The sequence below is a fragment of the Dromiciops gliroides genome, chromosome 6, assembly GCF_019393635.1.
Source record: "Dromiciops gliroides isolate mDroGli1 chromosome 6, mDroGli1.pri, whole genome shotgun sequence".
Taxonomy (NCBI): Eukaryota; Metazoa; Chordata; class Mammalia; order Microbiotheria; family Microbiotheriidae; genus Dromiciops; species Dromiciops gliroides.
In genome coordinates this window covers 220,230,705-220,245,393 of record NC_057866.1, presented here as the reverse complement: position 1 = coordinate 220,245,393, position 14,689 = coordinate 220,230,705, and the positions used below count along the sequence as shown (strand labels likewise).

The following is a 14,689-nucleotide window of genomic DNA, read 5'->3' as shown; positions in this document are numbered from 1 at the left end:
AGAGGCCAGAGAGAGACAGAAATAGAGAAAAATAGATAGAGACAGATGAGGGTAAGGGAGAGGGAAGAAAGGAACAGGAAAAGAGAGAATGTATACTTTTAGGTAAAGGAGAAGGTGAAAAATTGCTTGAGGAGCAATGAAGATGCTGTTGATGGTGATGGTGGTGGTGGTGGTGATGATGATGATGAGAGGAAAAGGAATAGGATTGGGTGGAATCTGTTTCCTCAAAGGGAAAAGAAAGAAGTCAGTGAAGAGGAAGCATCATCCCAAAGTTACTCTCGCTGGCCATGAAGTGACATTATCATACTAGATCAATTCAGTTAATTTTTGAAATAATTTCTAATAGGCAGGAGAGGAAAGGCAATTTACAATGAATATGTCTGGAACATTTCCAAGTCACATATTTAGACCTCAGGAGATGTCTATTCATTGAAGAATATATACCAATAGAAATTCATCTAGTAACAAGAACTTTTGAGATTATTAAAGGAAAATCAATAAATATACTCCCATGACATATTAATAGAAGTGTTTATTCTGAAGAAGTGAGAACCAATAATAAGTTGTATAGAATACAGCACTCACTTTAAACATTTTCAGTAAATACAGATTTCTCTCCCCCCCCCAAGAAAAATACTTTGAGTGATCAAAACTTAAGATTTGTATTAGACACTTTATATGTGTACATCCATGTATCTGCATATATACACACATACTGTGAATATGCCTAGGTATGCTTAGAGTTAAGCTGCATTTCCATAGTCAATAGAAAATCTTGTAGGAAGCCTGTTAGCTCATGTCTAGAATCTTTGCTTGGCATTATTTTTGAGGTACTTCCAAACAGTGCTGCCTAGATTTAATAAGATTTCCAATCTCTGGAACAATGAGCACTTGAGATAATATTTTTGTTTCTTATAAAATTTGGTTCATATGTATGAATATATATTTGTACATATGTATATGTATAGACATACATATGAAAACAAATTATAAAATTTAGTTTCATATATGTTATATACATATGACATAAACATTGTATTCATATATTTGTTATATATGCCTATATATGAAACTAAATTCTATAAGGAAACTACATATTCAGTCCTTATGATAGATGCTTTGGATACTTATGGACACACTGAAATGATGAATTGGAAATGCAAGAAAAAAAAACAAAACAGAAAACAAAATCAATATAATTGTTTAACTTTAAAAATTGGATGCAGATTTCAAATAGGCAAATGACCTGCTTTTGTCAAAACAAAACAAAAAAGGACCTATTCACACAATTTTCATTTGCTTTTGCTATGTTTATATTCCATGTAACATCCCCAGAGTTACTTGACGAGCATTTAAGAGACAGGACATTTTTAACCATAATATTTGTCCATTACATCAAAACATCCACGTGATGCCTCAGAGGTGTTTTTAGAAATTTAGAGTTAGACCATTGTACATGTGATTAGGAATGCTATCTCCCTCCTCTGTCCCCACATTCCCCACCCCCGCTTCAAGCGACTTTAATTTTTAAGAAAATTTAATAGCACTTTGAGAAGGAACCGTGATCAAGATTGTATGAGGGATTGTTGGTAGATTCTATCTGGAATATAACTATAATTGAATCAAGGAAATGGGCTAGGGCTTATTTAAAATATTAATAATCACTTAAATTTCACTTTGACTATGCAATCTTGAAATATCCAGTGGGAAAATTATAGTGTCCTGAAATTTCAAAACACTTGATTAACTGAACTTGCAATTACTTCATGCCCTGTTAAAAATCATATGGAAGTTATGCTGAATATTTGACAGAGTTGGAAATAGCTTTTAGGATAAATTCAGATACTGGTTATTAGCCATGTGATCTTGGGAACAACACTTGATATCACTGAGCCCTCTCTTAAGAGAGGGGTGATAATACTTGTATTGCCTATTTCACAGACTTTTGGTGAACTTTTAAGTGCTACATGAATGTAAAATATTATGCTCATAATCTATATACAATGCTAATAAAATGTTTTTGGTCTGTTTAATTATCAAACAGGATATATGCATGTATGTACAATCCATATCCATATATACATACATACATGTATACACACATATGCATGCATATTTATATATGTATACTTATACATATATTTAAACCTAGAAATTTTCTGAGATGATATAGTGATAAGGGGAAGAATTTTTTCTTAGATTTCATACATGAATTATTCCCTATGCATCATTTTTTTCAAATAAAAAACAAACAGAACTACAGTGATTTTTTTCCCAAAACTGGTAGTCAGTTGAAGTGATTGAGTTAAGTGAGGAATATAGAAATGAATATATGTATACTATGTATATGTATATATATGTTTGCATATATATACATACATACATATATTTGTGTGTGTGTGTGTGTGTGTGTGTGTGTGTGTAAAGGCTTCCTCTCCCTTCTTCCCTTATTGCTATAATATAAAATATGCCCTTTTTCCCATGTGGGAAAAAATTTAAAAATGACCTTCTTTTCATCAGAAAAAATTATGATTATAAGCAGAGTTGACTAATAAATCAGTCCATTTAATTCTAGAAACATGAGGACAGAAATACATGCATCAGAAAGTGGCAGAGTCCTGCTAGGTGCTTGCATTTGAGTTAAAACAATACAGCCACAGTCCCCTAAACTACTGCAGCAGGGGTATTGAGCCACACAGCAAAAGATGATGAATAGAAAAGAGCACACCCTCAGGGCAACATGGTCCAGTGATACAAGGAGTTCCAGAGTCAGATGATCTGGGTTTCAATCCTACCTATGATACTTATTATCTGTGTGACATTGAGCAAGTCATGTAGCCTCTCTGGGCCTCAGTTTCCCTATTTCAAAAAAGAAAATACCAAGAGGTTTGCACCTACTGGTCTCCCTTTTAGTTCAAAATCTCTGATTTCTGATTTCATGCTTTTTAATCCCTACCAGGTTATAAACTGCCTGGCAGGTAGAGACCATGTCTTATTTTTCTTTGTATCCTTCCATATCTAGTATGGTTAAGAAGGTATTCAATGTATGTTTGCTGAGTTGGAAAAAAAAAAGCACAACAAAAACCATTAGAATGTCTCCAAAATATCAGAAGCTTATAGATATCACTAGATATCATAGAACAAATAAGAATCCAAATTCTCACCCTCCTTACCCCAATCACATTGATAAGGAAATATATGATACAATTCAGAAATCAGGTTCATGATTTACTTCAGGGGAAAATAAAGGAAAAATGAAACTTGACTGATTTCTATTAACAAATGGACTAATTTGTTTTTTCTTTCTTTTAAAAAAAAATTTGGTCGGGTTCTCAAAAATGGGTCTTTCAAGTTACCAATACTTACATAATAAATAATGTTACAAGCAAAATTACTTAAATTGTTTACAGTATTAATTCACAGCCTAGTTTACAGCCAGTGTAGAAAAGTCTTGGCCCACAATAAAACTTTTCTGCATAAAGTTTGTGTTGATGGCTAATGTTACTAAAGGAAGCCTGTCTTGTTGGCCTGTGGTAATTTTATCTGTAGGTAGCACTTTGCAGATTGACAAAACCACATTAAACTTCAGCTGACTAATGGGATTAAAAGGAATCTCGATGGTAGGTAGAATAATACCCATCTAGAATTTTCAAAGAACAATGATACCCCATATAGAAAGGGGCATATCCTTTGATCTACAAAGAGTTTTTGAATGAAGTGGTCTCAGAAACAAGGTATTTGGTGAGAAAATAAACTTTAAAGGGACAGAGTAAATAAATTATCTTGAGGGTATTTTCTTTCTTTTTATAATCCTGATCTTTTTCAATGATGTATTTTAATCATAGATTCATAATGACAATAACAAAATAAAACCCATAGGGGAGAAAATCCAATAAAGGATGCATGTGTTTTAGGATACTTTTAAACAGATCCAAATGTCCTTAGTCTTTCTAAAAATAAGATTTGGTTTCTGCTCTTCCACTTCACTCATATATGTGCCATTGTTACTGTGCAAATAACTAGGCTAATGGCTTGCTTGGGTTTGGGTTCCTTTTAATGATTATCTCACATCCACCAGTGACATTATGACATTTCCATATGAAACTACATCTCAAACCACAATCTTGGGCCCTGGGGAATATAGACAACCACAACGAAAGACCTCTTCAGGAGTGTCAGGAAAAAGCTAAAAAGCAACAGGAAAGTTGCAGCACTTTAAGTAACGTTCACACCATTTTTTATCAGCCTGCTTCCTCCAAGGGCAAAAGGAGAAAGGGGTCTTTGTGTGCTGGGTGTACTTCACATTCTTTAGTAAATCAGCAGAATTCATTGAGAGTCTCAAGCCACATGGAAAGAAATGCTCTAGAGAGGCTGGTGACCATAAATCATGGAAGTTTAAATTTTTAAAAAATGGTGTGAGAAGATGTTCTTTTTTACAAATTATACCAAAATTGACTGGATAATATGAAGGAAAAGAAACAGTGAGCCACTGAATTCGGACACTGGGTTATTCCCAACCTCAAAATACATTGACAGGCATTTGGGGCCCTTGCTCCTAGCCTGACAGATTATAATTAGACCCTCAAAAATGATGAAGGCTATCAATTGTACATTCAGTTTTGGGAATTTTCTGGTTAACGGAGAAACTGGAATATATCATGAGTCCAAGACTGGATATTGAATAATGCCATGTAACTCTGCATTGTTTTCCAAAAGTTGACAGAGATTAATCAATGCTAGTAATTGTCAGTGTGTGCATATATAGATTTTCTTTTTCTTTTCACTTCATGTCTCTTCTCTTCTTGTCTCTTCTCTTCTTTTTTTTCCATTTCTTTTCAGAAAGACAGAGAAGGTTATTCACAAAGTCCTCAACTGACAATCACAAGTGCATTGAGAAAGTATAAGGTGTAGATTGTTTTTTATTCTTGATAATAAAGATAATTGTCATATGAAGCTGGGGTCCTTCTTTTTGGTGCTATCTTACTTTCTGCAGTTCCTGTCTCAGCCATGATGGCAGAGGTTGCCCCAGTCTGTGCAGAAGTTTGGACAGTTCCACATTATGATCTCGGTAGTAACTGGAGAGGAATGCTCTAGACTGAGTGATAAGGAAACATACAAAATAAGGCAAAAACAAAGTTATTAGGTGGCAGTCTACATTTTTGTGGAGGTTCTAGAAACCTCCAAATCTCTATGTCTGATTACTTTTATTTGCTACCCTCCCTCTACTTGCTCTTCCGGTCCCAAACCCAACCCCCCCACTGCCCATCTTTTCCCTTTGTTCTACTGCATATTGTGTGTGTATTTTAAAAGTGGATTCCCTGCTACCTCACTAGTATAAATGTTTCACTTCCTACAATAAACTAAATTATCTACTTCTGTATCAGTCAACAGTATCCAGTGATTCCTTGATGATACAACAAGCATTATGGCAACGAGCAACTCTGAAGTAAAAACCTCTCCACGGCCCTTGTGGGTCATCTAAATGAGCAGGTGTTGAGTATTCATGGTAGGAAAAGTTGGCAGGAGTTTTACACTAGGGACAAGTGTGGAGGGAGTCTGGTTGAAGGGACAGAAGGGGAAACTGGTGACAAGAAGGGTGGGGCTTGCATGTTTTTGGAAGACGGGCATTGCTGTTAATAGTTCAGAGAGAAAGTATTACAGGTAAGCTATTTAAAAAAAGAATGGGATCAGTGATTGAAAACAATTTAAAACAACATGGGGACAGGGAAAATTTTGTCTGGTTTTATAGCATCATATCTTCTCTCTAACTCTATCTACAGCTTTATCTGGTTTCCGTAGCTTGTCTCTTAATATTTGAATCTTGTCTTATCCCAGCTAGATTAATTGCTTGACTTCTTTTATTAGGCAAGGGAAGTGAAGAATGAGATGGTAAGATGTATTAATGTGACCGAAGTAATATTGATGGGCTTTTATTAACATGGATGCATTGCCCTAATATTTTCGCCTTTGTCCATAATTGATACAGAGGTTATCATTTGCTTGGTTTTCTTATTTTAATTGTTATAGTGATATTTTGCCATAAAAGAGCATGTTGTCATGGAAATGGGAATGGGAATGGAATGACTCCTGAGTTCAATGACTTTAGTGTTAGGTGATTGGTCAGTTTGATGAACTAGATCAGTTTGATGAACTTCCAGGGTTGTGTTTGTTTGTTTGTTTTTTTTTGGGGGGGGAGGGTACTCATTGATGAGATTAGACCTTTGATAACATCCCCCATAAAAGAGTACAGATTTTTCTCCAGGCACTTTGTTGAAATAACTAAAGTCATTTCATAAGTCTCAGTGACTAGAAATGGTAGACAGACAGCTCTTGGGAGCTCTTGAGAATACCTGAAGAGAGGTAGTGTTCAAGGACTCCCATTATCCAGCCATCTGGGTGAAGGCATTTCAGAGATTAATAGCTCCAAAGCTGCCATTAATGGCTTCCTCTTTTCTGCCCACACTCCTTCTTCAAATCCCACTCTCCATTCCCCTTCCCTATTCTATCCTTAGTGTTTCTCCAGAAGAATACTGCAAAAGGGAAACTAGGAGCACTAAACAGACCTTTCATAGGCTAGCAGAAAAGAGTGGCTCCTCTTAAAGGTATATATCTTCCCAAGTCTGTGCCAACCAGTTCATTTTGCAGTCAGGGTTAAGCTGTGAAAAATCATTCCCCAAAAGAAACCAAGCCAACCATTTATTTTTAGGGCAGCCCCAGGACCTGATATTGAATCAGATGTCTTCCATCTTCTCAACAAGATACCCATGGTTGTATCCATACCTTCCACAGGAATATGTCTTCAAAAGTTCTAAAAAATCACTATAATTCAGTCTTAATAGGGAATCCATGAACTTGGGCTTCATTTTTATACTTGTATTTTCTTTCTTTCTTTCTTTCTTTCTTTCTTTCTTTCTTTCTTTCTTTCTTTCTTTCTTTCTTTCTTTCTTTCTTTCTTTTTCTTCCTTCCTTCCTTCCTTCCTTTCTTTTTTCTTTTTTTTTTTTTTGCACGGCAATGAGGGTTAAGTGACTTGCCCAGGGTCACACAGTAAGTGTCAAGTGTCTGAGGCCAGATTTGAATTCAGGTCCTCCTGAATCCAGGGCCGGTGCTCTATCCACTGTGCCACCTAGCTGCCATATAATTGTATTTTAATATCATTGGTTTCCTTTAAAGTACCATGTTTTTTATTTACATTTAAAAACAACATTCTGAGATGTGGTCCATAGGCTTGACCAAAAAGCCCTCCACAAAACCCTGGATATATATGAATCTTTCCTCAGAGTTCCACCAAAGTCTTCCATTTCCTTGAAGCCTTTTCTGACTACTTTGGGACCTATTGATCTTACTATTCTCTATATTCATCTTGTATTTATTGTCTAGCTTCAGATAACTTAGCATTTTATTAAATCTTGTACTCTCTCTTTCTCTAATAGATTGTCTTTGCCTTTCCAACTAGACTGCAACCTTTTTAGAGGCAGAAAATGTTTTAGATCTTTCTTCTATCCCTGAGTACCTAACAGAGGACTTGAAACGTTGGTTGATTAACAAAACTTCTGAAATCTTCATGAAAAAAATGTTTTTAGAAACAGGTATAGGGGGTTAATTCTGTGCTTTACCCTGAATGCAGCCTATTTGGCAAATACCTAGATAATTGGAGGGCAATTCACAGCACAGTAGCTTTACAGAAAATATTTTAGAAAACCATTGTTAAACATATCTTCAAATTTAGCAAATTATTGAAATCTGATTACATATAACAGACAAATCACTATCCTTATGTCTGTAGCACCCTTTTCTTGGGGATTTTTTTAAAAAAAGAAAGTAACTCAAAAGCTAGGGGAAAAAATGCAGTACCTCTAGATCCATTGGTGGGTATTTTCGGCCTTTACTTTTCCCAAGACATTTGGTTTTTCCTCCTTCTAGTAGTTGACACCAAAAGCCCTTTTGAGGGTCAAATCTACAAAGGGTTAAACCAGAAATTGTTCCAAATTATATAAGGATAATTTAGGCAGATTCTTGAGACTCTAAGAATACTTTAGGGAACTGAAGCATTAACATATTTCCTCAGAACCTAACTTACTTACCATATAAAAATGGTGGCTGACATTGAACCATGGAAGCTAACTGTGTTTGAACATGTCGACTCTAATAAAAGATCCCTAGGTTTTTATCATAATTTTATGTTAGCTCTCAATTAAGTCCTGAGATTTACTCATTCAGAAAAGATACAGGGCTAGATAGTCAGTACTCTCTTGGTATATTTCTTGTCATTGTTGTTATTTAGTTCAGACTTGTTATATCCTCAATACTGGGGATCTGTTTGAAAATGGCCTCTATCAATTCAGATCATTTGTCAAATGAAGGGGTTGACATAGATCACCTCTAAAGTTCTTCTTAGCTCTAGGTTTATGATCCACAACTCATCTGTGACTCAGGAAAGTAAAATCTGAGGCCATTTATTCTAACCCCCTCATCTTTTAGGAGAGGAAACGAAGTGTCAGGGAGGCTAAACGAATGACTTACCCAATGTCACACAGGTTATAGGTGGTGGGATTTGAACCCAGGTCCTCTCATTCAACAGACTGCTCTTTCTATTGCTCTGTCACCTCCCTCTTAGAGAATTGCTTAAAGTCTTAGTGATTTGCCTACGTTCACAAGCATTGAATCACTATGAGATTTAAGAATGAACGTACGTCAGAAATTTTCTTAACATTCTACAGTGACAGTAATTTATATATGTTGTTTATTCCATGGGATTTAATGTTTCTCGTTCCCAGGGCTCGCACCATATTTGTTGCACCACATGATAGTTTCCTCATCTGTAAAAGGGGATAACAATAGCACCTACATCTTGGAGTCATTGTGAGGATCAAATGAGATAATAACTGTAAAGCACTTAGCACAGAGTCTGACACTGTAAATCATACTGTAAGTGCTATATAAATTCTAGTTATTATTATTTTTATCTATCCCTGTATGCCAAACACCTGGTATAATGTTTTGCACGTAGCGGGTACTTAAGTGTTTAATTAAGATGAAATGAATATTAGAGCAGTCATCTTTCCTAAATTAAAAAAAATTCATAGAAATTTTAAACAATTTTCATGAAGATACCTTACATATGAGTTACCATGACCTTCAACAAGCCCTACTGAGGTAGATGATAAGATGACAAATTTGGAGCTAGAAGAGACCTTCCAGACAGAGTCTGAAACCTGAATTTTACAGATGAGGAACTGAGGCCCAGAGAGGGTCACTCGGCCCATAAGTGTGGAGGAAGGATTTTTTTTTTTTTAGTGAGGCAATTGGGGTTAAGTGACTTGCCCAGGGTCACACAGCTAGTAAGTGTTAAGTGTCTGAGGCCGGATTTGAACCCAGGTACTCCTGACTCCAGGGCTGGTGCTCTATCTACTGCGCCACCTAGCTGCCCCAGGAGGAAGGATTTTATACCCAGGTTTTCTAGATCTCTCTCTTTCTCTCTCTCTCCTATTCATCATACTGTTTTTCTAAGTAAAAGTGACTTGAAGGCTACATCAGTGGACCACAAACTCTGGCAAATTCTATCATACTGGAAAAGGCTTCGAGTACAGTCATGGTGAAAAGGTGTGTCTACTTTCTAAGGATCAACATCCAGAGGGCCATCATTAGTAGGCTACCTACTAGGTAATAAATTCTTTAGCCATGACAAGTCATGAAGAAAAGATAAATGCATGAGGGTCCCCAGACTTGTGTGGTTCCCTTCCTCTTCATCAATGATGGCAGAAAATGAAACAGAGGGTGCTAAATGCCACGTCGTTTTAAAATTGTCACTAAAAATTAATGGTGGTTGCTCCAAATGTGAGGTTCATTGCTAGTCTGTACAAATAGACTGCCTGAGAACCAAATCCAATTCACCACGTGTTTTTTTATACAACCCTGAGAGTTGAGAATAGTTTTTGTATATTGAAATACAACAAAACTTTATTTTAAAAATGTAAAAACAGCTTATTCTTTGCTTGCAGCTGAATAAAAATGGGGGAAGATTTGATCTGAAGGCCGTAATTTGGCAACCCCTGAAGTTCATGTATATCTGAGGACATTCTTGCTATAAATGAAAACAGAAGACAGAAGAAAGTTGCAGTTGAAGGCAAAGGTGGACAAAAGAGAAGGCAGCAAACAATGCGTTGGAAAATATGCTCCAGAGAAAGAAACAAAACAGGCCAAAGGTTGATAGGCCTCTTGTCTTTAAGTCATAGCAATAGCTAATAATAGCTAGCATTTATATAGCACTTTAAGGTTTGCAAAATATTTCACATATGTTAATTTATTTGATATATGTCAAAAAGTCATGCAATACTAAACTGCCCAGCTGTGTGGACAGATAGGTGATTTCATTGTTGTGGGTATTTTCTACCATGATGCATGGTGGCAATCCACTCATGCCTGTCTACCCTGTTCAATCTTGCTTCTCCAAGCACTATCTAAAGTGTTTAGGGTCTTCCTTTAGATCTCTTGATATTGCCTATACTGTAGTAGAGTACACAGACTGTCTGTCAATTACACTTATTATACAACCAGTTGAGTTTTTTCTCCAGTTATACAGCTTTCTGATGATATCTTTAATGTCCTATATCCTGTAAAGTTCTTTGTTTATTATTTGTTGCAGCATGCTCACATCCACCAAATGAATCTCGATTGACTCTTTGGTGACCTTCCACTTTACTTTTTCAGAGAATATACTATTCTAAAACTAGGAATGAAACAATGTCACCAGAAGATTATTATTGTTTAAATGATGGGTATTTGATTCTCAGAGAAGACTGGGGCTATTAAAAGCACTACAAATTGTTCTAAAGGCAATACAACTCATTCTCTTCTTCCTGTTCACCTCTGGGCCCAGTTCATTTGTCTATTGATACATCTGTCCAAGATAATACATAAGTGGCGAATTGGTTGTCCATTGAGCTACAACTCATAGGAATTTTCCATTGACTTGGTTTTTCAGATGAATGACTGAATGATTGAAAAAAAAAACATTTATTAAGCACTAAGTGCCAATCACTGTGCTAACTGTTTGGAATATAAAAAAAATAAGACAATCCTTGTCCTCAAGGAGGTTCTATTCTACTAGCGGAAGTCTATGCATGAAGGGAAGTGGTATCCAGGGAGGAGAGATTTAGTCTAGTGAATAACAGGAATGATGTCTTAATTCAATGGACGGTTAATTCAAGTGATCTTTCCAGGAGCAATGTATCATCGATTTGATGATCAAACCAATAAATAAGAGGTAAAAAGTACAGGGTGAGTGGTAAAAGGTGACATGGTACTGGCAAGGCTGATAACAAGATGCTCCAGGTCATATGGGAAACATATGGTCTCATCTGAAGCTGGCAAAATATAACAGCATATCTCTTTTTGCACTCATTTATTCCACAATAAAGGTAGCTCAACCACAGGATACAGCTTCCAAAGCTGAGTAGAACAATTACCCCCAGGCACTGAGGGCATGATTTCTAGAGGTCCAGTCAAGAGAGTGTGATTTATAATACTAATAGTTCTATAGTGCTTTAAGGTTTACGAAGAACTTTACAAATATTATCTCATTTGGTCCTCATAACTACTCTGGGAGGCAGGCACTATTATTATCCCCATTTAACATGAAAAGACTGAGGTAGACAGCATTAAGTGATTTGGCTAAGACTAGATTTGAACTCAGGTCTGCCTAACACTCTAGTTCTATGCAGGGCAGTAGGACAACAAGAGAGCTAATGGAAAGATGACTTAATTAATGAAACTTTTTTGAGTGATCATGGTGTGGCAAAAAAAAATATGAAAGTTTTTTAACAGTCGGTTAGGATAACTGAAAGACGCCAGTTTTTCTTAAGGACCACCCTTTTGGGGAGGAGACCAATGGCATGTGCTACGCACGCGAGTCCGCCTGCTGCACATGTCAGACTGCCTGCTATGCACTCGACTTCCGGGGTGCGAGCTTAAAAGACAAGGAGAGAACGGAAGTGGGGCTTTTTCCTGCTCTGCTGGTCTCCTGACTGCGCTGCACAGACGGTCTCTCTCTCTCTCCAAAGGTGGTCTTTGGTTTTGGTGAGTTTTTATAAGGAATATAGACTAAGCTTAGACTTAAGATGATTTGTATTGTGTTTCTACTTTCCTATCCTTCTAATCAACATCACCTTGTGACTACCAAGGGTTATTGAACCCTATTGCTTGATACCTCACTGAAAACATTGAATATTGAATCTTGCTAATTGAATTCTTATTTCTTTTTGATGAATTAATCACCACTTTAAGTATCTGCTACTGTTATACTAGAGAATTCATGTATAAGATGATGTGGTTTACTTGCTAAAAGAAGATTATGTAATAATGTTTAATATAGTCAGCTATTTACATTCATTTATTATTTATATGTCATTATACTCTGGGTATGGTTTGGAATTATTGTATATATCACTAATATACTCTCAGTTATGCAGCATAGTACGAATTTTTACCATCATACTGTCTTTGGTGAAATTAATGAGATTTTGGAAGTATGGAAACTTATCATTTCAGAGACTAACTTGCTGTGAACTCTGATGCAGGCCTTGGAGAGAATATATGTGCAACAAAAGGAGAGACAGGTATACGTAAGTCCATGGTTTGCTTATGATGGTGACTATGTAGAGCACAATTACTAGGCACAGTCCAGTATTCATCCTCTCTCCCTCATAATTTAACCTAATTTAACTGAACTTATTTATCTTTTTATCTCACTCAGTTGAACTCACCTGTGGCCTAGCACAATCACTGGCTGTCTTGGAACCATGAGATATGGTATGATAACCTTTCCATAACATTTTCAGGTGTCATGAACACATACTAAATTTGGCTTTGATCCAGACACATGGTGGTAAAAAGTGTTACAGATTGCATAACTACCTCAACCCTCTATTAGAAGTCTAAGGATATAAAGGAGGGAATGTAATGGAATTTATTAATTTGATCATTGACAATGCTATGCTAAGGTTTAGTAAAAAATATAGCAATTCAAACAGTTAAAGAAGATAAATTAAGGGAAAGGTTAAGTAGGGGAGATTTATGATCTAATATCCAATTTTAAATCTCACAATGAATCTCATGTGAGGCTATGTAACATCTCACATGGCTTGATATGATTAAGACACTATCTTTCGCAAACAGATACAGCTGAAGAACTTTGCCATCTATGGAAAATTCCTCTTCCACTTGGATTCCATATTGGATCTTCTTCCATTTATGGAAGCCAAGATATTTGATGAGCAGAAATCTCCTATTTTATGCCTAGCTTGATATCAATTAGCTCTGTATCATCAAACTGAAATATCTGTTAGAGCTTTCAAAGACTATTGTATGGTTTTAACATGCAAGGGAGAATTTTGGAAGAAACTATAAGGTGGTATTTTGCTTTATTGATTCACTTTTTTAAGTAAAAAAATAAGCATAATTGGACTTCTCATTTTCTATACATTTCAGTCAATTGTGTGATTGTAAAGTTGCTAAACTTCTAGAATGGTTTGTTAAATATTGCATTTTTCCTTCTTAAACTTTCATTAAGACCGTCTTCCATGTGTATGTAATCTCACAAACATGTTAGAGAGATTGCTACTCCTTCTTTTGCATCTCTAAGGAGCACCTGGGAGACAACTTCCTATGTATTGGTTTCTTTTGTTTTCTGGTTTCATTTATAGTAAGAATGTCAATTGACACAATTAAGCTCTTCTACTAGTATGTTCACTTTTTGGTCACTGGGTAAGAGGATTACTCAATGGCTAAGTTAACATTTGGAGATAGTCAATAAAATCATGATTCTTAGGACTCTTTCCCCTCTTTTGTGCCACTTCAGTCAGTCACTGCCAAAGATTATTTTGTATTTTTATCTGTTTCTTGGGTTACTGTGGACAAAATTTTATCACTACTCTGTCAACCAGTATTTACTATGTTAAAAGCATTGTGCCAAGCATGGGAGCTACAAAGACAAAAAGATAAAAAACCTGAAGAAGTTGCAGTCTAATGGGGGAAACAGCATGCAAACAACTGTATGTATATATGTATGTGTATATATGTATATTATATATTATATGTATATACATATTATATACTGTACCTATGAAAGATAATCTCAGAGTGAAGGCATCAGCTATTGGAGGATCAGAAAGACTAGTGCTAAATCAGGAAGGAAGCCAGAAAGTGGAAGAGAAGAGGGAGTTGTTGAAAAGACACAGAGTAGGGAGATGGAGAGTATTATGAGAGAACAGCAAGGACATCATTGTGGATCAGAGTATGTGGACATATGAGAAGTATGTAAAGCATAAGAAGACTGAAAAGATAGGAGGGGTTCATACTCTGAAGGGCTTTAAAAGCCAAATGGGGGGCAGCTAGGTGGCACAGTGGATAGAGCACCAGCCCTGGAGTCAGGAGGACCTGAGTTCAAATCCGGCCTCAGACACTTAACACTTACTAGCTGTGTGACCCTGGGCAAGTCACTTAACCCCAATTGCCTATCTAAAAAAAAGCCAAATGGAATTTTAGGCTTGCTTGATCCTGTAGATAATAGAGAGATTATTTAGTGGAAAGATGATAGGGCAGCTAGGTGGTGCAGTGGATAGAGCACTGGCCTTGGAATGAGGAAGACATCCACATGAGTTCAAATCCTACTTGAGACACTTACTAGCTGTG

At 36.2% G+C, this 14,689-nt stretch overlaps 1 protein-coding gene across 1 annotated transcript in view; it reads right to left on the bottom strand.

The window, feature by feature from the left end:
- Window positions 1-738: 738 nt before the first annotated feature.
- Window positions 739-14,689, bottom strand: part of NDST4 (N-deacetylase and N-sulfotransferase 4) — a 376,202-nt gene continuing 362,251 nt past the window's right edge. Inside the window, 2 exon segments of the mRNA XM_043973174.1 lie at window positions 739-5,095; window positions 7,853-7,955. Of these exon segments, the coding sequence (XP_043829109.1) occupies window positions 4,976-5,095; window positions 7,853-7,955 (223 nt within the window). The 3' untranslated portion in view covers window positions 739-4,975.